Source organism: Volvox carteri, assembly GCF_000143455.1.
Source record: "Volvox carteri f. nagariensis unplaced genomic scaffold VOLCAscaffold_24, whole genome shotgun sequence".
NCBI classification, from domain to species: Eukaryota; Viridiplantae; Chlorophyta; class Chlorophyceae; order Chlamydomonadales; family Volvocaceae; genus Volvox; species Volvox carteri.
Window position 1 is genome coordinate 854158 of NW_003307567.1, and position 27760 is coordinate 881917.

Sequence of the window (27760 nt, forward strand, 5' to 3'; positions counted from 1 at the left end):
CTTATCCCTGAGATAGGGAGAGGAGCTAGGCCTCCAATAGGCACACATTACCTTGAAAGATGAGCTGTACAGGCGCAGTAATGTTTTTTACTAGTGCATTTTGAGCCGCTGCCAAAGAACTGGCAACTTGAAACCCCTGCTATTACTGCTGGCTGCTGTTGTTGCTACTCCCGCCAGCTCCCGCTCCAATGCGTTTTTCCTGTCTTGCGGCAGAGGGCGGCTGTGACTGCTGATGGGACGATGGGAAGAGCTTTGATTACGATTTTGTAAATTGAGTGCTGTCGAAATGTGAGTTCAGACCAGCCGTTTATCTAACGGCAAACGCATTGTTGAGCGTCGTCGAGCCCCACGAAATTTACAAAGCTATAGCAAATCCTATAGGTAACATCACGTCCTTGGTAAAAAAGTAAGCAAAAGTCCTTTGTATAAGCCAATAAGACGGCGACTGGGAGGCAGAAAGTCGAGGTTGAAGTGGCTAAAATAAAGCGGCAGAGTTCTAACATGGCTGCGCACCGCATGATACCTACTTTCCTTGCTTTGCCCTTTAAATGCAGATTTACTTCCAAATGTTACAAATGACCACGATGCATTTCGCCGTCAGACATGTTCGGGGCAATTAAAACGTAAGCCGATAGGAACGGATAGCCAGGCGGTGACACGTCCGGATGTTTGTCAGTCTCCCGTAGATTTGACTTAAGCGCGTTCCAACACGACTCAGTGAAGATATCTTTCCGCCATGCAAAGTGTATTGCAGCGTACCAACCAACATGCCGTGGGTTTGCGGGTTTAGTATTGCACGACATGTATGTGCGTCGTCTGGTTTTAGAGGGTTTTGAGACGGCGACAGAGACTGACATGCATGTTGCGTGCAGATGTCCGCCCGCCCCGGGTTTCTGCGTGTGAAGCATACAATAAATGGCTTGGCCAAGCCAATGTCTTCCAACCCCTGCCTTCTTCCATTTGGCTTGGGTGGATCTCGATTTAGCCAGCGCTCTCACACGTCCTCCTGAGGTCCCCGAGCACTATCCACGCTCACATTTCCTTCCAACAGCTTGGCACTTCAAGTGTTGTGATTGCCCACCATCGCAATCAAAAATTGCACCGGTCATCCATTCAATGGCCTGGTGCCTGGGTGCCTTGCTTTTACATATCGCGCTGTTGACAATATGCCCATGTTTGGCAGCCCAACATGGCACGACTCGTGTAGCTTTATATATGGATGCCACAAGTGACGTCCTCGATTTCGATTGGAATGACGGCCCAAACAACCTGCTAGTGCAATTCCAGCAGCTTGGCTTCAATGTTCAGGTTTCCCATGCTCATCAGCCAAATCTTCTTGGCTCTGACAAGCCATCAGCCTACGTTGTGCCTGTGCAGAACGGGCACCTGTTTTACAGCTCAGTTGAGGATATGAGCGCTGTGGCTGCTTACGTCCAATCGGGCGGCTTGGTTATCATCTTGGACGCAAACCATGGCGAAGGCGAAGCCCTCCGCAATTTCGTTAGCTCTTGCCTGGGCTATGAGGGTGAGCTTATTTAAAATTAAACAGCAGATACTTGTTTCTTGGACGTGCGCGACCTTTTCGTCCTCTACATACTTATAGGCACCTGGAGCCACTGCAAGCAATTAAAAGCAAATTCCAGGGGCTTGGCGGTGCTGAACGGCTATGCGTCAAAATCCTTCCTTTCTGACGCTGCCGATCCATGGCCACAAGCCTTAGAGAATGCAAGCACCATAACTTACTTAACCTGGTGTCGTCACGAGGATATATCTGCGGTGACCTTGCCGCTTTATGAATTGCAAGATGACTCCACAAGGGTCGCAGTTCAGGTGTGTTCGATAATGTCGAACGAATCTATTGATATTAATAATAAATTCGGGATATTAATACAACTTCTATGCGCAAAATGGCTTTCCAATTACATTGAGTAGGTTTCGTCTGACAGTTAATTGCCACCTGCTTGGGATCCTATGCCTGCGCGTATTGCAGGCTTTCAGCAAGGTCAATAACCCCGGAGCTGTCGTCTGGTTAGGTTATGACTGGACGGATGGCCCACAAGACCAGTGGGGCGCTCTTCTAAAGAAGCTCGTCACAGATTTCGCGCAAGGTGAGCAATCCGGCATCATTTGGCATCTGGTTGCCGTAGGCTGCTGTTGCAAATACACATAGCGCACAACCTGGGATTCAAAGCACCTGGTAACCGTTTTGTTCCACCGTTCCACCGTTTTGTCCCACCGTTTTGTTTTCAAAGTGAGCCACCGCCAAATCTGTACCGCCCCTTCACGGGCCTTCGCTACCCGCCTTTGCCCAGGAGCTTACTACGCGCCTTTGTTCGGAAACGCCGACGCACATCCCTTGTTTGCTGTGGACACCGTCTTGGAGACCGCATCGGATGTCGTTGCGGATGTAGCTGAGATTGTGCGGCGCTTCCTGGCGGTTTCCGGAACGTACCCCTCCCCGCCGGCAAACCCCCCTCCCTCTTCGCCCCCCGAGCTTACGGGCTTTCCCCCATTGCCACTTGGCAAGGCCATGGAAGTTGCAAAGTATACGGCAGTGTACGAAGAACCAGCTGGGGAGGAGTTTGACTTCACGGGGCTCATCAATCGCCTGAAAATCTCGGTGGCTGCTGCAAACGTAGGTCGATGACGTTCATCGGATACGTTGTCTCGCATGCCACAAATGTGGAACAGAATTTGTTTTGTGCTTACGAATACCATTTGTTCCACGTTGCCGTGTTTGCAGGACGTGCCGACTGGCAACGTGATTGTCAACTTTATGATTTTCCCCAACGGAACCGGATTGCGCGGACATTGGCGTCGTCGCGCAATTGAGACTTCCGAGCGCATCCTTACCGATACAGAGATTGCTGAGATGTATGCGAAGACAGATATGCGGCCCCTTGAGCTTTACCTTGTCAGCAAGGCCCCCATCACGGATGAGATGATGCTTCAGGTCTGTGCGGTGCAGCTTTGTGCACGGTTCACTGTGCATAAGCCAGCGCCGGTACTCGGAATGTTTGTTGTTGTGCAGTGCAATACGTTTTCCTCACTAAGTCCTGTGTGATTCCAGTCATTTTTGGTCGTTTTTAAATGACTGTTGCTGTTTCTTATTTCACCCTGGCCTTGCTGATTTCATTGGTTGCAATGCAGCTTGCGCAAGAGGAGACGGAGTTTATCCGTCGTGCGATGCTGGACGGCACGGCGGATAACGCAGCACAAGGCGGCCTTCTTCAGATTGGTTACCTTGTTATCAAAATTATCAGTGTGGCCTATCCTCCATCGCCACCGCCCTCGCCGCCGTTGGAGCCTGGACAGATTGCCCCGCCTATGATGCCCCCTTCGCCGCCCGAGCGACCCTCCTTCCCCCCACCTTCGCCTCCTGTCAACTTCACCCGTATTGAGCTTGAGACTGGTAAGCAATAGTGTGGGGCCTAGTTAATGCCACATTTGCTGTGTCAGTCAATGCGTATTACAAACATTCCGCCAGCACCCTTTGACACCGAAGCCGCGATTAATGAAAATGGTTCCCGTGCTTTGTAAACCTTTGAAGGACTCTTTCCCTAGGCGGTCATTCGATACACGTCGTGCCATGGTCGCAGGTGCATTTGGCGTCAAAGATGGCTGGTCGCCGCCATCGCCGTCGCCGCCGCAACAACCGTCGCCGCCGCCAATGCCGCCGTCGTCCCCGTTATCCCCATCCCACCCGAGCCCGTCGGCTCTTCCATCGCAGCCTCCACCAGTATTTCCTGTGCAGTCAATTCCTTTGCCGTCGATGCCGTTGGAACTTCCGCCTGTTCCATCACCGCCATCGCCATCTCGGCCCTCCCTTTCGCCGCCGTCTCCATCTCCTCCGTCACAGTCGCCGCCTGCACCGCCATCCCAGGTGTCTTTATCGCCGCCTCTGCCTTCACCATCGTTGCCGTCACCCAAGCCGTCATCACCCAAGCCTTCATCACCCAAGCCGCCATCACCCAAGCCGCCAGCGCCGTCACCATTGCCAAAGCCGAGGTCGCCTAAGGCGCCACGGAAGCCACCGTCACCAAAGCCCCCATCCCCAGCGGCTCCTCCTCCCTCGCTTTTTATCAAGGTCACGAACGTCTCTGCTCACGGCGCGCGTGGCAGTAGCAGGTACGTCAGCTGGCCGTTTCGTACGCTGAGGCATATGACGTTGATCATAGCGATTTATGGTAGCTAGGCTGGGTTACTGCAAGCTACTTCGAACGTGGCTTGTTGAGGAAATGAATGTTGAGGCCAATTTGCGCAATTTCCCGCAGGTCTCTTGTTTGGAATGATGACGGGGACTTCAAGTCACAGCTGACAAAGCAATCTCCTCTCCAACTGGTGAGTCGCATTCGTCCTGCCCTGTGTTCGGTGTGCGGCCCATTAACAGAGAAAGCGGTTCTATCGCGACATGACGCCCTGCACCCTTTGCTTTGTCAACATCAATAACCGCAGGTCTACCCGGCAAAGCCGTCATGTCCGACAACCTGCACGGCCTGTCAGTACGCGTGGAAAGCGACCGCGGACCAGCTCAGTGTTGCGGTATTTTTCAAGGAGCCCATTCAGATTTCGCGCATATACCTCAAGCAGATTAGGAATTCCGGAGTTATTACCGTAAGCAAGCTGTGGCTTGGGTCGGGGTTATCAACCCTTTTCAGACTGCATGGGCTTCTGTTGTGCGTCTGTACGTGCTGTTGGACTGGATTGGCTGCTGATTACCATGTCCCTTGATCTTTCCCGCCTAACATCTTTATGCCCTTGCCGCCGTTACGTGTATGTAGGTCCAATTCATTAGATGGGTGTACCCTCCTCGGGGCGTGGTTGAGGGCAACCTTGGCCGCACCGTCTGGAATGTTACTGACGACACGAGCATGTGCCAGTCGGTGTTGGCGATCAACGTTGGGCCCGCAAAGAGCGGCATGAACCTGGCTGTGCCAGCGGGCGGCAGCCCGGCAAACTTGCCTACCAAGCTGCAGGCCACTGCCATTGGCGGCGTTTTGGTGACCATGGAGCGGCCTCGCAATGCGGGGCTAAACTACGGTCCCTTCCTTGAGTGGATTCGCTTCAGTGGCCGTGCCTTGTACCCTTCAGGATTGGTTCCGTACAACTAGGGGTAAGGGAGCTCGGAACACTCTGGGCAGGAATGGTTCGATGGAGGATGCGGTGGCGTGCTGCGTTGTTGAAGATCAATCATTGTGCGCCGGTTGAGTCTGCTGAAATGGTGGTGGGGATTGCTGGCTTTGGTAGTGGACCTGGAGCTTTATTTTTTTTCAGGATGTTTCATTTCCTATGTCTCTGCAGGAGTGACATATTACTGGGCCCGGCAGGACATCTGCTTGGCTCGTAGCTGCGTGTCCTTATGCTGGGCAAGGGAACTCGCTTCATTCCGGCGCAATGCTCGGTTATTCGTGTGTGCACGATAGGTTATATGTGTGTTATTCCTCTTGTCCACATGCCTGTATTGCAAGGCATAATAAAATAAGAGAGGCATAGTATGAGGTTGGGGCTAAGCCCGAAGCGGCTTTTGCACGTGGCTGTCGTTGTGTGCCCTCGTATCTCCGAGATAGGGATAGGGGTTAGAGAGGGGAACAATAGGCACACATTAGCTTGTTTTCTTGTGTGTTTACATTACCTTGGTTATTTATAACAGAAACCTATGTGGTGGCGGCGGCCATGTCTCAAGCGTTCCTCTCTCGTTATTAAATTGCCAGGCGTGAGCCAACGGCGGTCTTACCTAGGCCGGCGGCGGAAGAAGAGCTGTACAGGCGCAGTAATGTTTTTTACTAGTGCATTTTGAGCCGCTGCCAAAGAACTGGCAACTTGAACCCCCTGCTATTACTGCTGGCTGCTGTTGTTGCTACTCCCGCTCCAGTGCGTCGTTTCCTGCCTTGGGGCAGAGGGCGGCTGTGACTGCTGATGGGACGATGCGAAGAGCTTTGATTATGATTTTGTAAATTGAGTGCTGTCGATATGTGAGTTCAGACCAGCCGTTTATCTAACGGCAAGCGCATTGTTGAGCGTCGTCGAGCCCCGCAGAGGGGTGCAAAGATTAGGGATTGGGTTCGGGTACCGGTCAGGCAAAAATTAGGATTCTGAAAGAGGGGCAGGATTAGGATACAAAGTTGGGGGCAGGTTTAGGATGAGGACCCTAGTGTAGGATTAGGATTGGGACCTCACCCACAGGATTAGGATTGGGACGACTTTGGGACCCGGCCACAGGATTAGGATTAGAACCCCGACCCTAGGATATGGATAAATACCCCAAATCCAGGATCAGGATTAGTACACTGGTGCTGTATTAAGATTAATGCACTGCAATGATTGGCGATTAGGATACTGCTGTATGTGTAGGAGGAGGAGGATGAGCAATTCCCAGCTCCTCCAGCTACCGTTCAGACTGGGTTAGAAAGTTGTTATGCCATGCCATACTTAGTTATGTGACTAGATCCTGTTTCTTACAAGGTGAACTGCATCTGCATAACTGAAATGGTCCAAGTCGTCCCCTCCCGTCCGTTTGAGCTTGACGGAGAGAGTGGCAGGAGGGAAGTTGCTTTCGATGGATACATGGGTAAACCATAGGAAATAGCAAGACGAGCAAGTAACACCTAGGAAAAGGAAATTACATGTAAACGAGGATTGGGCGCACTAGGGCACACAGGGCCCACGTAGGCATGCACTGACCCATGGGTCAGGTCATGTATCCACTGTTCTCCCAGCCGAATACAGGAACCTACATTATCAGCATGAGCCCCGCGGAATTTGCAGAGCCATAGCAAATCATGTTTTCTCTCTCTGCTGAATTAGTGCATCGCCACGACTTACATGTTTTCACTCTTTGCCTAGGTTTTGCCCTCGGACATGAAGTCCGGGAGGTTACGTGTCGCTAGATCTTATCAGGGTGGGTGCGGAAGAAGGAAGAGCAACCTCTTGAGACCGCACCATGAGCCATACCTCGAGGGTAAGGTAGCTGACCTCCCAGATGGTAGATACCCTCCAAAGACCATGCTCGAGGCCGAGGTGACGAGCACAACTAACAAAACTTACTCAACATGCAATTGCACAACTTGCTCAACATGCAAGGCCGCAATGAAGTCTTCGCTTCCTGAACCCACGATGACTGTGACTTCGACGCCACGCACGCGCGAACAGGAGACACTAAAGTGATGTGACAGCGCCCATAATAAGGAACTTCATCCCCAGTATGGCCTATACAGTCGCACATTCATCCAAGATGCTGTTCAAGCCCTCGACCAAGCATGCATGCCTGCGACCTAGGTGTGACCCAATTTCCGTATGCAAGCAAAGCCCAAGACCAACCGAGCAGCTTTAGGTGATACACTCGCAAGGCCACGTGCGGAACCTCAGCAGCGCGGTAAACGAGATGAGTTCAAGAGTGTGATCTACCACTTTAAGACAATTGTCCCCCCATGGGAACCCGTGGAGATAAATCTTTTTGGGTGGGATTACGAGTCATGCACAGCCAAGCCAAGCAAACTTGCCCTACAACAGTTCCGTCGCCTTGTACACAATATGATGCCTCGAGGCGGATAAATGGGGTGGCATGACAGGCGCAAACACGTGCGACAATTGTGTGAATGAGTCGGGAAGTTCTTGGTAGCTATCCAAGGGTTCTGATAATTTGAAAAGTAATGTTGCAATGTAAAGCGGGAAGGGGTGGGATAGTTCTAATCGGTCTTCGATAACGTGGCTGCACAGTTCCCGGTGTTCTGTTCTTTGAAAAGGAGGACATGTGAGAACATGTGTATCCGTGGTCTGTTAATAGAAGTGACGAGAAGTCTATTGGCCGCCCAGACTCATTTGCGGCAAGAAACACTCTCTCTTAGTTAGCTCTCCTTTGTGTTAAATAACTTCTTGACGCCGTCTGAACGTTGCACCGCTCAGACTGCCACAGGAAAGTTCAGGCAGCCTAGATTAACAACAAAACAACATTCAAACTCAAAGTTCCATCAGCAGCATCAAGACCACAACCCCGAGAACGCGGGGCGTACCGCACCAACCTCGCCAACGATGGCGTTGACGACGACCATAGTACAATGATGGTCCAGACAACTTGCTTCGCCAGCACAAGCAAGCGTGTATTAATGAAGTTGTTGGCGTGCGATTGTAGGGCCTTGTGTACAGGATTCGCTCGCACTCACAAAGTTTACGTTTCCATCCGCGTCTGACTGTCTTGCCAGAGGAGTACCCATCAGATGGGAAGCAACCGGGAGTGCAAATGGCGAAGTATAAGCACTGGATGGGCCTGCCCTTTTCGGGAGCCGCGGTCGTCATGTGGCCAACACATGCTAAGGTTTTCATTTGTCGTTTAGCACATCGTAAGCTAATGCAGTTTCGTTTATGTTGCTGGGCTTTGGAGGCAAACAGAGCACGAAGGGGCAAGTACCATGTCCCCAGGGGGCAGCGGTTTTGCCACTGTTGTGGTCCTAATAGCCGAATCGAGGATGAAAAACACGTGTTATTGGATTGCCCAGCCTATAATGATATTCGTGCTGAAGAGAGATTCGATCATCAACAGAGCATGTTGGAGGCCATGAAATGGGAACCCGCACGTCTTGCGAGGATGTTGGAACGTATGTGGGCTCACCGAAACTCAATTACCCCCTTTGGACGCTAGTCTGGGCTGATGTGCGGTGTTTTCCTTTCCTCCGTGGCTTTTAGGCGTTGTAGTATTGCCCTTGGGCCTTCGGCTCGTATGGGTAGTCTTACAGGTATGGGGTCACGCACCCCCAACCATGTAACACACACACACACACACAAATACTCCCTTCCACTTCCAAGTGTGATTGGCTTACGTACATCATACCATTTGGCTTGAGCCATGGCATTGATCCGGTCGATGACCAGCATCTTGTAGTTTTGAAGGAGCGCAGCAATATCTTAACAGTTCAACAGAGACGCCTTATCCTCCACGCCAAGTGTATTGCAGCGGGCCAACCAGCAAGCCCCGTGAGCTTGCGGGTTTGGGACTGCACTGCACGTATGTGCGGTTTTGGGGGAACCGACGATGCCAATGGACCACCGAAGACGCTGCCGACCACGTTTTCGCTCACACATAATGTTAGAGTTGCATTGTTGCTGTTGTTGCTTGCATAACGTAATGTTTACTTCCTGTGCAAGAAAGGAAAGGTAAGCCAGACCTAGTCTTGGGTTTTAAAACCCGCTTTTTGAAAGACTTACAGGAAAGCCCTAAGCAAGTGGAATAAACACACACAGGTTCTTGCAAGATCCGCATGAGGGGTGTGTCATAAAGCAAGATTTTTCGCAGAATAGTTCAGGCGGTTCGCTTGCGGTAGGCCTATTATCCTCGTAATAGGCCTTTCGTTTGCTGACAAACAGTGGGCAAGACGCGCGCAAAGAGTTGTTGCGAGTTGCAATCCTCGTGGAATGTCATTAAACGAGATGTAGGTAGAAACACCGATCTGTTTACCTACCTAGTATGCAGCGGGACGATGCGTGACCAGGGTTCCCTATGAGATGTTGCAGCATGACTGCCATCTGGGTATATGTAGTCCTGTATGATTGCTGCCGTTTGCCACAGGACCATTTGAAAATCATATTGACACCACAGGTAGCGAGCTTGGACGAGTTCTTCGACCGGATGGTGCGCGGGAAACTAAGATCAACAAGGTTAAGATCCATCGGGGTTCTCCCGCTGACTTGCCATGAAAAGACCCGATAGCGCCACATTTATGCCCTTCTAACAACTCGCTGTCGTTAAAACCGATTTTCAAAGACCGTCATGCATGTCATGTACGGAAGTCCGCCCGCCCACGGATTCCTGCGCGTTAAGCATACATAAACTGCGTGGGCACAGAGCATGCCTTAATCCCCTTGCCTAAACTATCTGGCTTGGGTGGATCTCGATTTAGCCAGCGCTCTCATCCGCCCTCCTGACGTCCCGGAGCACTATCCACGCTCACATTTCCTTCCATCAGCTTGGCACTTCAAGTGTTGCGATTATCCACCAACGCAGTCAAAAATAGCACCGGTGATCCATATCAATGGCCTGGTGCCTGGGTGCCTTGCTTTTACATCTCGCGCTGTTGACAATATGCCCATGTTTGGCAGACCAACATGGCACGACTCGTGTAGCTTTATACATGGATGCCACAAGTGACGTCCTTGACTTCAATTGGAATGATGGCCCAAACAACCTGCTAGAGCAGCTTGAGCAGCTTGGCTTCCATGTTCAGGCTTCGCATGCTCATCAGCCAAACCTTCTTGGCACTGACAAGCCATCAGCCTACGTTGTGCCTGTACAAAACGGACACCTGTTTTACAGCTCAGTTGAGGATATGGGCGCTGTGGCTGCTTATGTCCATTCGGGCGGCTTGGTTATCATCTTGGACGCAAACCACGGCGAAGGCGAAGCCCTCCGCAATTTCGTCGGCTCTTCTCTGGGCTATGAGGGTGAGACATGCAATTTGTTGGTCTTGCTTTGTTACCGTCGTAAAGGCATTCAGTTGCCTTGGCTAATTTCAAATTTGACAACAGCTACATTTTGTCTACCTGAGCCCTTTACAATCTGCCTTCCCCGCCTATAATACTAGGCACATGGAGCCACTGCAAGCAATTACAAGGAAATTCCAGGGGTTTGGCAGTGCTGAACGGCTACGTATCATCATCCTTCCTTTCCGACGCTGCTGATTCCTGGCCGCAAACCCTAGAGGATGCACGCGCAATCACATATACAACTTGGTGCCGTCACGAGGATGAATTTGCAGTGACCTTGCCGCTTTATACGTCTCAACTTGACTCCACAAGGGTGGCAGTTCAGGTGGGATTGTTTGTGGTGAACTGCACGAAATATGTATTGAATAGTGGCATTTTTAATACTTCTGTCGGCATAGCATTTTCTGCAGCAGCAAATACACAGATCGTCTGCGGATCCCATACCTACGATTATTGCAGGCTTTCAGCAAGGTTAATAACCCTGGAGCTGTCGTCTGGTTAGGATATGACTGGACGGATGGCCCACAAGACCAGTGGGGCGCTCTTCTAAAGAAGCTCGTCACAGATTTCGCGCAAGGTGAGCAATCCGGCATCATTTGGCATCTGGGTTTAGGCTGGTTTACGTACACGCACTGTGCATCGTTTTACCGTCTTTTCCTAAGCCACCCGTTTTATAAACTGTAGGCCTCAGCCAAAACAATATTTCAACGGCCCTTCGCTACCCGCCTTTGTCCAGGAGCTTACTACGCGCCTTTGTTCGGAAACGCCGACGCACATCCCTTGTTTGCTGTGGACGCCGTCTTGGAGACCGCATCGGATGTCGTTGCGGATGCAGCTGAGATTGTGCGGCGCTTCCTGGCGGTTCCCGGAATGTATCCCTCCACGCCGGCAAACCCCCCTCCCTCTTCGCCCCCCGAGCTTACGGGCTTTCCCCCACTGCCACTTGGCAAGGCCATGGAAGTTGCAAAGTATACGGCAGTGTACCAAGAACCAGCTGGGGAGGAGTTTGACTTCATGGGGCTCATCAATCGCCTGAAAATCTCGGTGGCTGCTGCAAACGTAGGTCGATGACGTTGTTCGGATACGTTGTCTCGCATGCCACAAATGTGGAACAGAATTTGTTTTGTGCTTACGAATACCATTTGTTTCACGTTGCCGTGTTTGCAGGACGTGCCGACTGGCAACGTGATTGTCAACTTTATCATTTTCCCCAACGGAACCGGCTTGCGCGGACATTGGCGTCGTCGCGCAATTGAGACTTCCGAGCGCATCTTCACCGATACAGAGATTGCTGAGATGTATGCGAAGACGGATGTGCGGCCCCTTGAGCTTTACCTTGTCAACAAGGCCCCCATCACGGATGAGATGATGCTTCAGGTATGTGAGGGGCAACTTTGTGCACGGTTCGCTGTATGTAAGACAGCACCTGTGATCGGAGTAATGCGGTGCAATACGTCTTCCTAACTTAGTCCTGTGTGATTCCAGTCATTTTTGGTCGTTTTTAAATGACTGTTGCTGTTTCCTATTTTACCCTGGCCTTGCTTGGTTTCATTGGTTGCAATACAGCTTGCGCAAGAGGAGACGGAGTTTATCCGTCGTGCGATGCTGGACGGCACGGCGGATAACGCAGCACAAGGCGGCCTTCTTCAGATTGGTTACCTTGTTATCAAAATTATCAGTGTGGCCTATCCTCCATCGCCACCGCCCTCGCCGCCGTTGGAGCCTGGACAGATTGCCCCGCCTATGATGCCCCCTTCGCCGCCCGAGCGACCCTCCTTCCCCCCACCTTCGCCTCCTGTCAACTTCACCCGTATTGAGCTTGAGACTGGTAAGCAATAGTGTGGGGCCTAGTTAATGCCACATTTGCTGTGTCAGTCAATGCGTATTACAAACATTCCGCCAGCACCCTTTGACACCGAAGCCGCGATTAATGAAAATGGTTCCCGTGCTTTGTAAACCTTTGAAGGACTCTTTCCCTAGGCGGTCATTCGATACACGTCGTGCCATGGTCGCAGGTGCATTTGGCGTCAAAGATGGCTGGTCGCCGCCATCGCCGTCGCCGCCGCAACAACCGTCGCCGCCGCCAATGCCGCCGTCGTCCCCGTTATCCCCATCCCACCCGAGCCCGTCGGCTCTTCCATCGCAGCCTCCACCAGTATTTCCTGTGCAGTCGATTCCATCACCGCCATCGCCATCTCGGCCCTCCCTTTCGCCGCCGTCTCCATCTCCTCCGTCACAGTCGCCGCCTGCACCGCCATCCCAGGTGTCTTTATCGCCGCCTCTGCCTTCACCATCGTTGCCGTCACCGCTGCTTCCATCACCCAAGCCGCCGTCACCCAAGCCGCCAGCGCCGTCACCATTGCCAAAGCCGAGGTCGCCTAAGGCGCCACGGAAGCCACCGTCACCAAAGCCCCCATCCCCAGCGGCTCCTCCTCCCTCGCTTTTTATCAAGGTCACGAACGTCTCTGCTCACGGCGCGCGTGGCAGTAGCAGGTACGTCAGCTGGCCGTTTCGTACGCTGAGGCATGTGACGTTGATCATAGCGATTTATGGTAGCTAGGCTGGGTTACTGCAAGCTACTTCGAACGTGGCTTGTTGAGGAAATGAATGTTGAGGCCAATTTGCGCAATTTCCCGCAGGTCTCTTGTTTGGAATGATGACGGGGACTTCAAGTCACAGCTGACAAAGCAATCTCCTCTCCAACTGGTGAGTCGCATTCGTCCTGCCCTGTGTTCGGTGTGCGGCCCATTAACAGAGAAAGCGGTTCTATCGCGACATGACGCCCTGCACCCTTTGCTTTGTCAACATCAATAACCGCAGGTCTACCCGGCAAAGCCGTCATGTCCGACAACCTGCACGGCCTGTCAGTACGCGTGGAAAGCGACCGCGGACCAGCTCAGTGTTGCGGTATTTTTCAAGGAGCCCATGCAGATTTCGCGCATATACCTCAAGCAGATTAGGAATTCCGGAGTTATTACCGTAAGCAAGCTGTGGCTTTGGGTCGGGGTTATCAACCCTTTTCAGACCGCATGGGCTCCTGTTATGCGTCTGTACGTGCTGTTGGACTGGATTGGCTGCTGATTACCATGTCCCTTGATCTTTCCCGCCTAACATCTTTATGCCCTTGCCGCCGTTACGTGTATGTAGGTCCAATTCATTAGATGGGTGTACCCTCCGCGGGGCGTGGTTGAGGGCAACCTTGGCCGCACCGTCTGGAATGTTACTGACGACACGAGCATGTGCCAGTCGGTGTTGGCGATCAACGTTAGGCCCGCAAAGAGCGGCATGAACCTGGCTGTGCCAGCGGGCGGCAGCCCGGCAAACTTGCCTACCAAGCTGCAGGCCACTGCCATTGGCGGCGTTTTGGTGACCATGGAGCGGCCTCGCAATGCGGGGCTAAACTACGGTCCCTTCCTTGAGTGGATTCGCTTCAGTGGCCGTGCCTTGTACCCTTCGGGATTGGTTCCGTACAACTAGGGGTAAGGGAGCTCGGAACACTCTGGGCAGGGATGGTTCGATGGAGGATGCGGTGGCGTGCTGCGTTCAGCAGGAATGACCATGTATTGCGCGCCGGTCAATATGATTGATTTTCGTACGCAGGTGTTTCGCTTGCTTGGGGCAGGAAGGCTTGAGTAGAGAAGACGGGCTGGGGTGCTACAGTGAAAGGGGCCTGCGGCAATCGCTGGAACTGGCTTTGGAAAGCTTCCTCTGGTGCCACCTGTTACGACGGTGGTGGAGGTTGCAGGCTCAAGCTGTGGGCCAGGATGTCTTTTGCAGGATGTGTTTTTTATTATCTGCAGGATGCTACGGCCACGTTTATTTCTTCGTCGGCTTCCTCGCGAGCTTTACTATAGTAGCTAGTCCACTAGCTAGTGGATATGCAGCGGGCGTCTATGTGGTGTAGTTGCTGGTAGTTTGTTCTTATTAATATGGTGCTATTAATATATTCGTCACAATGACCGTTGGGATAAGCAGGTGGTGAGGAAGGAGCATTTATACTTGTTTGTGCATAACAAGGCTGGGTTCTGATGCGCCGGACATGATGTTGAGGATCGTGGAACAACAGTGTTCGACCTTTGCCAGGATGCTGCGTAACGGCAATCTAGGGTCGCTGAAGGACCTATTGCCTACATCGTTTCCCTCGTGTTTGGGACTTTAATGTTTCCGCTCCCGGTTGCAACACCCGTGCTACAGATCAAATCGTAGTCTGTAAGGGTAGGCCTTGCCAAACCCTGCCGTCGCCTCGACAAGCGTAACCAGACAATAACTTATAGCACGGTTACAGCACTTGCTTAAGAGAAACGAATTCTATGGTACGGGAAACCGGGCCCGTTCACCCAAGACGAACTTTGCCATGCGGTATTTACGTGGCATGGACAGCAGTGAGCTTGTGCGTCCCCTTTGGCACGTACCCTAAGGTTTGAGGGTTGCTCGTTGAGCATCCAGAGAAGATCCCTCGGTCATACGCAACGGATCCCTTGAGCGAGGGGTTGCTTATCTGAAGGTCCCCATGCCTGGCATACAACTCGGGCTTCCAGGCCTTGCGCAGAAACTGGGCACGGTTCCCAAAGCGCTGAGTAATCTGCAAGTGTCCGTTGTTATCCCTTCCGTGGACCCTGGAATGAGAATCCCTGGGGCAGCGGGTGTTTTGATCTGTCCAGGGTTTGCACCATCTGGGGAGCCTCGCCTTGCTCCAGACTTCACCTGCTGCCTCCTGCTCCGAGCCGGAGCCGTTTAACAGTGCGGATGTGCCCAGCAAGGACGCCTCTACATGGCGTGGATACCCTTCCCAGGAAGCAGCTGATCTCCAGAGAAAGTTGTATCATGTTCGTGAAGCTCGTCAAATGGGCTACCAGGTGCCCCAACAGGCATAGCAAGGAGTTTTCTGAACATCCCAGGCAGGGGTAGCAGTGATGCTGCATCTCCACTTTGGCATCTCCATTGAGTGCGCTTCATGCTCCATCTCCAGATGTTGAGACATCACTGACATTAATTGCGGGGATAGGCCCGGAGATGGGTTCCCAGTAAAGGGCCGCTAGCTCCAGCTTTGTTTGTCCATCTTGGGGGCTGCATGTCCAAAGTGGCAGCCGCGCAGGTCCAGTTGGAGCTGCTGCCATGCCGGCATGCTGCTGCCCTCCTCCGTAGCCCTGGTCCACTCTGCTGGCGGTATGGTGGGATGGGACATGGTGCTGGGACCGGCCTTACCTGAGCCCCGTACCATGGAGATGGGTGGGGCCGCACGTGGATTCTCCCACGTTGCCCCTGGGTTGGTGTAGCTGCCACTCGCCGGCATGGAAGACTGTAGGATAGTCCGAGTAGACCTCCACAAGGTCGGGGAGGGTCATTATCCTAGTAGGTTAAGGGCGTAAGAACTGAATCCGGGGCTACAACTGGAGCGGCAGACACGCCTAATGCTTCGTCAGAACAACTATCGAGACCGATTCTACAGCAGCAGACGTGGCATGCACAGCTGAAGGGTGAGCAGCCTCGGGGCCGCGCCGCCTATTGCCGAGGGCCTCAAAACGGCGCGGGCTGAATCCTGGTCCAAAATGACAGTGCCGAGATTAACCCCCTGACAGGAGTGATGGCGGTCGTCTCACCATGGATGAAGTCCTTCATTGGATCTGGCTATGGCCAGGGATTTGGGTACAAATTCCTCGGGTTGCTGATGCCGTGACGGGTTCTCCCGATATACATACATGCCGCCATGGACGGCTTGATCCAAGGTGCGTCGGCAGCAGGAGTGAAAGACCTCATCGCGGACTGGTGGCCGCAAGCCATGGATGACGCTATGCATGTGGATCGCATCCATCGGGTCGTTGAACCGCAGCTGCACTAGCAGGCCACGGTCACGGCCTGCATAAGCACCTATGGAAAGAAGCACTCCAGGAATCCAGCCTGGTCAGCCTGGAAGTCCTGTGTGGTATGTATTAGAAAGTTTCTCGGTGTAATACATTGATCGGCGGCACAAATTCCGATACCCACAGCGCTACGGCCAGAAAGTGGTGTCCATTGACAAGGACGCTAAGGTGCTAACGCTGGAGAACGGGCACCAGTACCAGTACGACGCGCTGGTGTCCACCACTCCGCTGGACCTGACGCTGACATGGCTGGGCAAGGAGGAGTGGGCCAAGGGGTTGCAGCACAGCTCCTCTCACATCATCGGCATTGGCATCCGTGGGGAGTGCCCGCATGGAACCAAGTGCTGGCTGTACTTCCCGGAGAGCAACTGCCCGTTCTACCGGTGGGTGTTCTCAAGGTTTATCGTCTTGAGCGGCCAGGACCAGCCGATGGCCGGCCTTCCGAAATGTATGTCCAACGTTTTAGTCCGTTTCTTTGTTAGCCTGGACTAAACTCAATTAGACCGCAATGCGTCAGGACGCTGACGGCTCATGGAGCCTTTCGGCCTTCATGGTTGACACCTTTGCCTACTTTGCATGCGATCTCCTCAGGTGCACGGTGTTCTCCAACTACGCGAAGTTGAACTGCCCGGCGGACGACGCAAAGCTGCCGACCCTGTGCCTGGGCGACGGCAGCGCGCCAGCCAGCAGCGATCCTAAGGAGGGCCCCTACTGGTCGCTGATGTTTGAGGTTAGCGAATCCAGCTACAAGCCGGTCAACCAGGAGCCGGTCACACTGGGCGGCACTGCGGGCACTTGGTCAGTGGGAAGCGGGTGGGGACCGCTACAGAGTATTGCGTTGTGCGGCCGCATCCTGGCGAATCGGCTAGCAGTATTGGGGTGCTCTGTTAACTTGTGGGTCGCACCGTCCTGGCAGGTCCGACGTCGTCCGTGACACGCTTATCGGCGCTATCAACACCCAGCTCATGAAGCCAGGTGACGAGGTAGTGTCGCTGTACCACCGCCGAATCGAGCACGGCTATCCCACCCCGTCTTTGGGCCGCGACGAGGTGCTAGAGAAGGCGCTGCCCTGGTTGCAGCAGTTCGGGATCTGGAGCCGCGGCCGCTTTGGCAGCTACAAGGTAGGCCACGGCCGTATTGAGAGGGCATGACCTTGCCGCATGGCCTGAAGCCCAGCGTATTTGTCGCAGCCTGAACTTCCCAGTATAACCCAAACGGATATCCCTACACGAGTCGTACTGCACCCTTATCACCCTTATCGCCCTGATCTGTTCCTGCCGTACGCAGTACGAAGTAGCCAACCAGGACCACAGCCTGATGTTGGGTGTGGAGTGCGTTGACAACATCCTGTACGGCACAAAGGAGCTCACACTTGCGTACCCGGACATTGTGAACGCCAAGAAGAACAGCGAGTTGCTGTACCTCAGGAAGTGAAGCAGGCGGGCTGTGTGTGTTGTAGCGGTTGCGGATGTCGGCTTTGGTCAGCCGTCCGTGATTAGGGTCAGCTTTGATGTAGGTAAATGTGCTGGCGACCTGTATGTGTTCCATGCGATTATATGGGGAACGGGCATTTAGTGGGCAGTGACGTGTGGATTTTCTACCCTACAGTACGTGACTGGGCGATATTAATAGCAATCGTTGCATGGTCACTGTCATACCACTCGTGTACTTCGTTGTGATGGTTCACGTGTACGGTTAGGACCTTTGACACCCCTGATGTGTGCGATCAAGTGCGATGTGCGTGTATTCATCTAGATGTGCAGGGAAGGGTCCGCTATTCATATGCCGTCAAAGCTGGAACGTGCCGTAACCCTCCGGAACCTGTACGGCACCTCTCTGCATGTGGCTGATTGTACATATCTGGGCTTCGGTGAACTGCGTGGCTTGAAACACATGCATATCTTCTGGGTGTGTGGATCAGTGTAGATAGTGCGGATGCATCCTGGGTTTTCTCAAGTTACAAGTTACAGTTACAAGTTACAAGTTACAAGTTACAAGTTACAAGTTCCGCACGTGTGCGGGGGTGTCCATGGAGGCCGGGGGGCCCATGGGCGGTAAATCGTTGTTAGTGCGGTTACGTGGTGGATCTACATCATCCTCCCTCGTCCGCTTCAGCATGCAGCTGCATGCAGCTCCGGATCTCCCAAATGTCCGACAGGAGCCCGGTTAGTGCCAGGGGTGGGGCCTCTGTCCTAATCGTGTGCAAGTCGTGCCCTTGAAACACAAGGTCACGTTCATATTTAGCCCCTGTACTTGTGTAAGCCGGGCATTCAGTAAAAACGTACGTTTCATCCTCGACTGCCCCACATTCACATCTGTAGGTGCTTGAATCAAGGTGGTTGGACGTGATGTCCTGTTTAAACACTTCCTGGCGTGTCATACGGCACGGTACTGCAGAAATGGTCAGGTTGTGCAGCTTCGTCAGCCTGTTTTCTTATGTTTCCAATTTTACTTCATTTCATCATGTACCCGCTGTAATATTGTATTTTATTGGCACTTGCATTGCCATCGCCTCGCGCCTGTATCGCAGTGTGTGTGTTTCCGTGTCATGGCACCCTTGAATTAGGATTGGGGCCCCAAGCCTAAATTAAGGTTAACGAACCAGCCACACGATTTCGGTTGCAATACAGCTCCATGACAAGGATTACGACACGGCCAACAGGATTAGGATTTGGGCCCCCGCCGGGCAGAATTAGGATTGCGGTCCGGCCACAGGATTAGGGCCCCTTTGCAGACCTCTGGCAGAAGCAGCTGGGTGGGGGATTTAGGCATCATCTTCATTGGTGTAAATGACGGACAGAGACCAGGCGCAATCCTATCATGTGCTTCAGGGACAATGACGATCATGGTAACAAAATCGAGGCTGGAAGACAGCACCAGTCTCGAGAGGCGCCTCCAGCTTACATTGCCCCACCACTGGCAGGGCCCGCTTGTTGTGAAACACCATCCGAACCACCACTGCTGCGGGCCTTCTCGGGTGGATATGATCCTCGCAAGCTAGCTGCCAACAGCGAATACAGCCGTCCTTGTCTGGATCTCATAGCGCTCGCACGGCGTTTGGAAGGATCGCGGAGCGAATTCCTGGCTTTGGCACGACGCATTATGTAAGGGGTTGGCTTTAGTCCGGTAGTCCAACCACTATCAGCCAAGGCCGCTCAAGTTTATTTCAGTTCGACCTACGTAAACGTATGTTTCAGCTAATTCGATAAGAGACTTTGCTCTGAACTGCAAAGGGGTTTGCAGAGAATGACCCGCGGTACCATGCAAGCGACATCCGAGTCACAAAGGAAGAGCTGGTGTGATGATAACTGGAACTATGTCTGTAAGCCAGGCACACTGTAAGCCAGGCACGCATAAAGTCCCGCGCATTGAAGGCTCCACGATCCCTAACGTATACGTAACCAGTGTGCAACGCATACATCCGTCATTAGCCAACGGTGCTGACTTGGTTTAGATATAGAATTTGCCGGCTTTTCGTCACAAGTATTTGGGATGCTTCTGCCACGCGTTTCGCCACAACGCTACCTTACTCGTGCAACTACTTACAAACATCTGCGGTCAGTCAGCGTTGCAGCGATGGCTAATACGGTTATCTACGTTAAGGGAGACCCTGCAAACAAAACGCTTGGTGATTGTAAGTCTTTCGCGAAGATGTCTACTCGAGAGTGGAGACTGTTTGGGCCATCCTTGGACAACCTCGATTCCGTATCCCTTCCCAAATTACAATCATCAGCGTTTAATGGAAAGACTACATCCTTATTCATTATCTTAGCTGCCTTTGCTGCGGACTTCTCATGTCGGCGAAGTGTTGTCCTTCCCGCTGCTTCGCGCACCTCACCTCCTTCCAAGGCCCTCGGCATCTTGGCTTTCCCTGTCCCCCAATATACTCCTGTGTGGCTTCTCTCGTGCGTATGAAATACGCGTGCTACAAGCCATTATCAAACCATCTGTTGCCCTCGCCCCTTCAGGAAAGGCCATTGCCTTGTCCCCTCGCCATGCATGATCCACGAAAAGTAATCCCATACGCTGAGCGCATATCATTCAACCCACACCGCCTTAAGCTCAGATCACCGTTCGCGGCACCTGCTGCCACCAAAGGTTCCCGTTCCGGACTGTGTCAGACCGCCGACCCGCTGCACGCACCTTCACCCCGCCCAACCCACACAAACACTCTGCTTTGCGGCTCCGCCTCCATTCCTCAAACCTCTTGACTGCCCATTTGCGCGTCACCGGCGTGCAGGCCCCTTCTGTCACCGCGCCCTGCTTACCTTTGAGCGGAAAAAGGTGCCGTACACCCTGGATTACATCGACTTCGCCAATAAGCCTTCATGGTGCGATGAGCGTGTGGGGGGGGGCATGCGTGGTGTTTTCTTCATTGAAGGTGTACTCTCTCTCTCTTGTAAACTGCATTAAAGCGCTGCGGTCTCTTCACTCTGCTGATCTGCGGCTGCCCGGGGTCTGTCGCAGGCTCCAAGACGTCAGCGGCGGCAAGGTGCCCGTTATCAAGGTGGGTGAACGCGTGCACCACCCGTACCTCTACACCTACCCTGGATCCAACGAGGATAAAGGCATGCAACAAAGGATGCACAAGGGGAGTGCGACGACGGCCTTGTTGTGTACATCGCGGCCGATTACTGCCTGCAGGAGGACGGCCAGCCATACATGCCGGACAGTGACGTCATTGTCGTACATCTAGAGGTACATCCTACGCATCGGCTTATGTGTACGCGGGCTTCGTAAAAGGGCTTTGTACAGGTTTTACACTGTGTGTTAAACAGAGATATGATGATTTCAAATGATGATTGTGAATTGAAGCGCGCGGCGGACCGACCAGAGCTCCGGCACAAGTGAAGCTCCAGTGCAACGGTGGAGGGGCGAAATCGAGAAGCGATAAGCCAGGTTGTTATTGCGAAGCAGGATGGGCGGAGATGGAACGATCTGAATGAGAGGGTTACCATAGGAGCCTCTGTATTCCGGTGAACCCACCAGCGACCGCGAGTGGACGCAGGCGAGCTTCAGGTCGGAGCCAAGTTAGCTTCACAGTTTAACCTGACAAATTAGCTTCTCACGAGGGCTAGCCAAGCAAGGCCGCTCCCTCTCGCTCTCCATTCGTCGCCCCTTCGGTCGGGGCCAACGACGACGTGGGTCCCCATGGATCTATTTTGACACGATGACAAGTTAGGAGCACGCCCGCGCAGACCCGCATCCGCATACCTCATGACGTCGTTCTGTCTCCGTTCCACAATGTTTATTTTAACTGCAGGAGAAGTATCCGGAGCCCTCCATGAAGTCCTCCGTGCCGCCTGAGATGTGAGTAGGCAATCCCGGGGTTCAGGCTACCAGGGTTGCTGTTGCGGCTGGAACCACCTGTCGCCCTGCATGATGTGTCCTCCAGGCGCCCCCCCGCTTGCTCTCCCTTTCGCTTCCATACTTCGCTGCGGCCATGCAGCCCTCGCGCGCCGTGCGTGCCATACCCATTACCCATCGCTTTAATTGTCATTCCCGGCCTGTAACGTACTTTTCTCCGGTATCGTTTACCACTAATTCACCACACCACGGAAAAAGAGAAACGTAAGGACATTACACTCCCCCACAGCCCTGAAACACAACACCGCCTCGATTACCTCACACCGCCATTTTCACGATGCACAGCGGCGCCAAGCTCTTCCCCGCCTTCCGCGGTGTGCTAATGGGCCCGCCGGAGGAGCTGGCTGACAAGCAGGCGCTGCTGATTTCGGAGCTGAAGGCAATGAATGACTACCTAGAGGCCCACCAGGCTGAGGTACGACAATGCAATACAGTACGGCAGTGTGATGACTGATTCCTGTTGAAAGGGTTAAGAATAGTCACGAACTCCGAGCTAAAAGCGCAAAGCGAGGAGTATATGCTATGTAGAGTGCGTCAATACACTGGAGCCGGAAGATGCATGGATGTGGCATCATTCCGTAGGTTACGTTTGAACACCAACTAGTGTACGGCAAGTGTTTGTGTGCCTCTACCGTCGCCTCATGATTGCCTTTCGACAATACAAGGTTTTGTACTGCTCGGGTTTATGGGGGATGCATGCAAATGAAAGTACTCTTACGACGTGAAAGAAGTTCGTCAGGAAACGTGATTAGGAATTTGCATCGTTTTTAGATTGATTCGTTTCCGTTGGCCCTCCCTGTTCTCTGCGTCGGGCAACATCTGGGTTCTCTTTCTCGTCTTTTTCCTTTCCACGGGCGGCTTTATTCCCCGAAAGAAGTACTGCTCAGGCCGTCTTATAGGCGTTTTTGCTTTCACGCCAGGGTCCCCTCTTTGGAGGTCATCAAATCAACGCCACGGACGCGGCAGTGGCTCCCAAGCTGTACCACGCCGTTGTGGCCCTCAAGCACTTCAAGGGCTGGGAGCTGCCCCCGGAGTTCGCCGCCGTTAGGAGGTGAGATGATGTTGAGGCGGAGCGGGGGGGAGGTGCGGCGGCTTCTCATGGAGGCAAGCGGGATGTCGGTGATGTGGGGGGACTAGGGAACGACAAATCGCCTCATGGCTCGGGAGAGATCCGAGCGTAAATGGCCCTAGTGAGTACGTGCCGGAGGAAAAGGTCCAGATTTGGTGGTCCATGCTATGCTGCCGAGAGCGCAGCTGCTATTGCTTTTGCGGTGGCCAGGCTTTCTGGCTACGCACTTGAAGTTGCGGTGGAATAGGCTGGGAAGGGCTGGGCGAGCTGGGAATGGTGTGTATGGATAGCAGTGCTTTTGCATGTTGTCTGCAGGACCCTTGTGTCGCGTATCTGAGCCATGTGCGCATATGTTTAAGAATGAAAGAAGCGTGAGCGAGTGTGGCCCACATGGCTGGTCTACCAGTCGGTCATTGTCACGTGCCAGTCTGTTGCGGCTTTGTATGGTGCTGGTGGTGTCCTCTTTCTTCGCTGGGGAGTTCTCTGCCACTCTGGAAAGCAACGCCCCAGATGGGCAGCACCCTCCCCTCCGGTCGCCCTTCCTTCACCTCGATCCCGCCGCCTCCACTTTGTCCCGGCGCGGATCATTGTTTTGTGTGTGCCGTGTACTGCCGCTTCTCCGACCACCTCGTGGTCCCCTAGGTACATGGCGGCCATTCAGCAGCTGCCCGAGTGGAAGAAAACCGACTACGGGGAAGCCATGATCATCAAGGGATGGGAGCGCCACATGGCGCACCATTGAGTCCCCGAGGGACTGCGGTAGGCTAAGGCGGGGCGCAATAGGCCCGTTGTATGCATGGATTTATCATTCGAGTTCGCGATGACCGCGTCTTTACTGAGCATGAAGCAAAGCGGGCAAAGGGACAGGTCCGGGAAGGAGGACGAGGAAGAGGGTTTGTTAGTAGCTTCTTACTTTCGTGCTGGTCCGTTCTGGCTGTGCTTTCCTCTGCTGCGTCGGTGTGCTGAGGCAGACGAACACTTTCTTTGTTGGGTCCGTTGGGGCCATGATTTCTGTCAAACGGCCCTAAGCCTGCAGTTGGAAATCGGCTGTTGCCGCGAAGGACGCCCCAGATGCAGGATGTTGACTTGCTGTTGACGAAGTGCTGAAATACAAGGATTGCTTGTCGCTGCTGCAAGGCATGCGCGTGGTTGCTCAAGCGTTGGGTGTTTGTGCAGGGAACGCATTAGGTCGAGCGCATGGTTTCAACGCGGTGTCATTTGTGCACGAATAACGTTGTCACTCTTTAATGTACCTTTACGGAAATCGGCGCAATCAAGCAGGACAGCTGCTGTCCAGGATCCAAGCATACGGCACTCTGTAGTTCCATACATACTTACATCGGAAATTTGTATATTTTTTACCTTTGGATGCCTGCTGATATCACCAAGTGAGCGCGTAAATATTACATCGATAACATTTTGTACCTTACAGTGCTGCGCAAAACGAAAATGCTGGGCATGTCGATTCGCGCTGAGAAGCAACCACTTTACGCGTGGCAGCGGCATACAATAAAGTTTTCCGCTTTATCGCAAACCAGCGCTGCAGTGCGTGAGGGTTGCGGTCCAACGGTGGATTCCCGCAAGGTATGTATCCTGAAGCACCAAGTCATGGCATCCCGCCTGCAACTAGTAACGTTTACCTTTAGACCGGGTTTCGCTCGTAGCCTTTCAAGTTCCGCCACTTTGTCGTGTACCAGGACCGCTGCGCTATGAAAGTAGGTACGGAAATGTCCAAGCCAAGCCACAGCCGCAGTAGCAGTAGCAGTAGGGTCACAGCACGTCCTCGCTGTTATGAAAGCTTCCTGCGTCCTGACCCAAGCATGTCGCGCCAGCCAAGAGCACGCCCATTACCATCGCCGTCCCAGCCCCCAACAAGCCCAACGCCTGTCAGGTTCATGCGCCAGCGAGGCTTCTACAAACGGGACCTCGCCTTCGTTGTGTATCTCTCTGTGAGCTGCGCACTCTGTACGGCGCAGGTGGGCACCGACGCCATGCTCTTAGGCAGCTGGGCATCCCCACCAGCGCCCCCGCTACCCCACCAGCATTCCGGGCGCGGATGCAAGATCCTGGATGTGGGCACCGGCACCGGCGTGCTAGCTCTCATGATGGCGCAGAAGACTACAGCAGTGGCAGCAGCGGCGGCGCCGGCAGCATCTGCCTTTCTCGCAGCCGATGCAACTGCCGGCATCGGGCCGCCAATGGCAGCCGCCGCAGGAGATTGTCAGCTGAGCGGTGACTACAGCCAAAGCGGCTGTAGCAGTGGCGATGGCAGCAGCAGCAATAAACGCGGCGATGGGAACGCCGGTAGCGTGCGCATCGTCGCGATTGATGTGGACGCGGACGCATGTGCTCAGGCGGCAGAGAACGTGGTGCTGAGTCCCTGGGCGGACCGGATTCGTGTAGTCCACTGCAGTTTGCAACAGCTGGTAGCAGCAGCCGCGGCAGCAGCAGCGGCGCGGCCGCCGCCACAGGCCCCGCCGAAGGGGACGGTGGCTGCAGTGACAACACCCGTGGCGGCGGCGGCAACGTCAGCTCCCCAGTCAATAGAGAGTACGGCTGCGAGGAGCTGCGGAAACCTGTTTGTAGAAGAGGGGAGAGAAGGAAAGGAGCCGAATGAGCCGGGAGAAGCTTCTTTCCAGCATCAAGCAGAATTCCCTGCCGTAGAGGACTTGGGTCCTTTCGATCTGATCATTACCAATCCTCCGTACTTTGTCGAGAGCAGCAAGCCAGCGGCGGTGTGTTTGTGCGTTTATTTGTGGAGTGGGGGGGGAGGGTGAAGGGGTTCGTCCTACCGGCCACCTTGAGGGCGCCACCATAGTCCACCATCCCCGCAGCAGCGCCATTACTTAACATTTACGATTACCATTAGCGGCGCACGACCCACCACCACCACTATTGCAATCACTTATATGAATACCGTTCGTCGGTGCATTTTAAGCTGCAGCCCCATCCACAAGGACGGCTTCATGGTGAGCGGTGGTAAAATTAAGGCATGGAACACAAACAAACTCCCACGTACACACGCCCACAGACGTACATACACTCGCACACACGGTTACCTGCGCTAGTTCGTGGCGAAGATGCGTCCCACAGGATTCGATCAGAGTACCTTGTTGCGTGTGTGTGTGTGTGTTAAGTGATTCCACCTCGAGCTAATGTGCTGATGCTCGTGCCCCTTCCCCCAATTCCACCGCAGGGTCGGGCCTCCGCTCGTGCTGCCGCGCGACACGCTGACGTGTCACTGCCCTTCAGTGACCTGGCCGCTGGCTGCGCCGCGCTGCTGGCGCCCGGCGGCAGCGTGTGTGTCGTACTGCCGCCGACGGAGGCGCAGCAGTTTGTGTGTGCCGCCGAGCCGTGCGGGCTCCAGCTGGTGGGTGGCTGACGAGGGTTGTCTTAATCTTTGGTTCTCTCTTCATGAACTGGGTTGACCCGGGCAACTGGGTGGCTGTAACGTGGTGGAAAGGTACCGAGGCCCCATTGAAAGCCTGCATACGCGAACGGAAAACCCTGCGGCGGCTGCCGATGCATGCTGTCACCGCCGCTGCCGCCTATTCCTTCCACATTGTAACTACGCTAAATTGCTCCACCTGGCGCACCCGCACCCACCTGCATGGGGCCCCAACCCTGGTGCTCGCCCTCCCTCCCTCCCTCCGGCCGCCACTGCTCCCTGCCCCTGTCCAGGTAGACCTGGTTCGTGTATTCACGGCGCCTGAGGACGCCACGGAGCGGCGGCACTTGATGAGGTTGCAACGAGGTGCGCTGGTGGCGTGATTGTATGTACGTATGTATGTGTAGTCGTGGGCTGGGGAAGGGGGAAGGGGACGGGAGAGGGAGGAGAGGCCGGGAGAGCGAGCGGACGCGGATGGGAAACACACTGGGACGCAGGGGGGGAGAGAGAGAGGGGGGAGCAGAGGCACGCAGGTTGGGTGCTTGGTACCTTTCGTGGTCAGATTCGTTGCTTCATCAACGTATCTGAACCTTGCGTGACTCCGCCGCCGCTTTGCCGCCCCACCCTCTCCACTCCCCAACTTGCGCCGCCGCAGCGGCTGACCTGCGATGCAGTCTTCCCACAGTCTCCGAAACTGGCACACCTTCATCCGGCTTCCCCGCTGCATCCACGTCCACGCTGGTGATCAACGGGCCCAAGCAGCCTTACGTGCTACCACCGCCACCACCACCGCCATCGCCATTGCAAGATCTGGCTGCGCGAAGTGAACTGCTTAACGAGCGGCCACCCTTACAGGCGCGGCAGCAGCAACAGCTCCGGGAGGACCCCCGAGCCCCCGACCACCAGGTGCCTGAGCGGGTACCGGCTGAGGCCACGGAGGAAGTCGGCAGGAGCCGGCGGCGGCGTGCCGCACCGCCTCGCGCCATGACAGGCCCCTCGCGGCGACTGTTCACGGACGCCTACCTAGCCCTCACCGCGGACTTCCACCACCCAGCCTTCCTGCAGCAAATGATGAACCCGGCACAAGCAGTAGGGGCGGAGGTACGGGCGGAGGCAGCGCCCAATGCAGCGGCTACTGCTGCCGACCGTATTGGTGCCACGTTCAGCACCACATCATGCATCAGTACCGGCACACCTACCCACGCCGACGCCAACGTCGGCTTCATCGCGACCGCCGCAGCTTCATCCTAGTATATGGGCAGCTGCCTCGGTTTGGTCTCTGTAAACCAGCAGCCTCTACAACACCAGCCCTTGGGGTTGGGGGTTGGGTTCAGGAAGGAGCGCGGCCTGCACGTGAATCTGAAGAGCTCTGGGCGATTTACGCCCTAAGTCAGTTCGCAGATTGGGAACGGGAGCAGGTACAGCAGCGGCGTTCATTCGGACGCACCCGTAAAGCGACGGGTCGGTGAAGCGATTGGAGCAGCAGGCAGGCAGGGCAGCATGCGGAGAGAGGTGATATGAGATGTTGCAGTGAAGCCGGCTGAGGGTCCCTGCAGCGGCTGCTACTGCTCCGCCTGCTTCTTCTTTTGATCCTGTGTGGCG

General features: G+C 54.2%; 4 protein-coding genes across 4 annotated transcripts; all 4 read left to right on the forward strand.

Annotated features, from left to right (window-relative positions):
- Nucleotides 1-1215: 1215 nt before the first annotated feature.
- On the forward strand, nt 1216-5111 carry VOLCADRAFT_92109 (uncharacterized protein; the record flags this gene model as incomplete). The annotated part of the gene is made up of 11 exons (XM_002951477.1): nt 1216-1525; nt 1604-1830; nt 1991-2108; nt 2313-2635; nt 2744-2953; nt 3151-3412; nt 3600-3748; nt 3860-4128; nt 4275-4341; nt 4456-4614; nt 4782-5111. The coding sequence occupies 11 exons, from the start codon at nt 1216-1218 to the stop codon at nt 5109-5111; spliced, it is 2424 nt and encodes an 807-aa protein (XP_002951523.1).
- Nucleotides 5112-10022: 4911 nt separating this feature from the next.
- On the forward strand, nt 10023-13950 carry VOLCADRAFT_92110 (uncharacterized protein; the record flags this gene model as incomplete). The annotated part of the gene is made up of 10 exons (XM_002951478.1): nt 10023-10431; nt 10689-10798; nt 10933-11050; nt 11210-11532; nt 11641-11850; nt 12040-12301; nt 12489-12966; nt 13113-13179; nt 13294-13452; nt 13621-13950. 10 exons carry the CDS (start codon nt 10023-10025, stop codon nt 13948-13950), a joined length of 2466 nt encoding a protein of 821 aa, XP_002951524.1.
- A 2230-nt stretch (nt 13951-16180) lies between these two features.
- VOLCADRAFT_105142 (uncharacterized protein) lies at nt 16181-23512 on the forward strand (the record flags this gene model as incomplete). The annotated part of the gene is made up of 14 exons (XM_002951479.1): nt 16181-16199; nt 16304-16374; nt 16461-16717; nt 16926-17132; nt 17251-17455; nt 17622-17764; nt 18450-18499; nt 20575-20665; nt 20802-20841; nt 20979-21032; nt 21598-21644; nt 21987-22116; nt 22622-22752; nt 23413-23512. The coding sequence occupies 14 exons, from the start codon at nt 16181-16183 to the stop codon at nt 23510-23512; spliced, it is 1545 nt and encodes a 514-aa protein (XP_002951525.1).
- Nucleotides 23513-24590: 1078 nt separating this feature from the next.
- VOLCADRAFT_92112 (uncharacterized protein) lies at nt 24591-27409 on the forward strand (the record flags this gene model as incomplete). The annotated part of the gene is made up of 5 exons (XM_002951480.1): nt 24591-24746; nt 24813-25505; nt 25967-26140; nt 26452-26524; nt 26814-27409. The coding sequence occupies 5 exons, from the start codon at nt 24591-24593 to the stop codon at nt 27407-27409; spliced, it is 1692 nt and encodes a 563-aa protein (XP_002951526.1).
- Nucleotides 27410-27760: the final 351 nt, after the last annotated feature.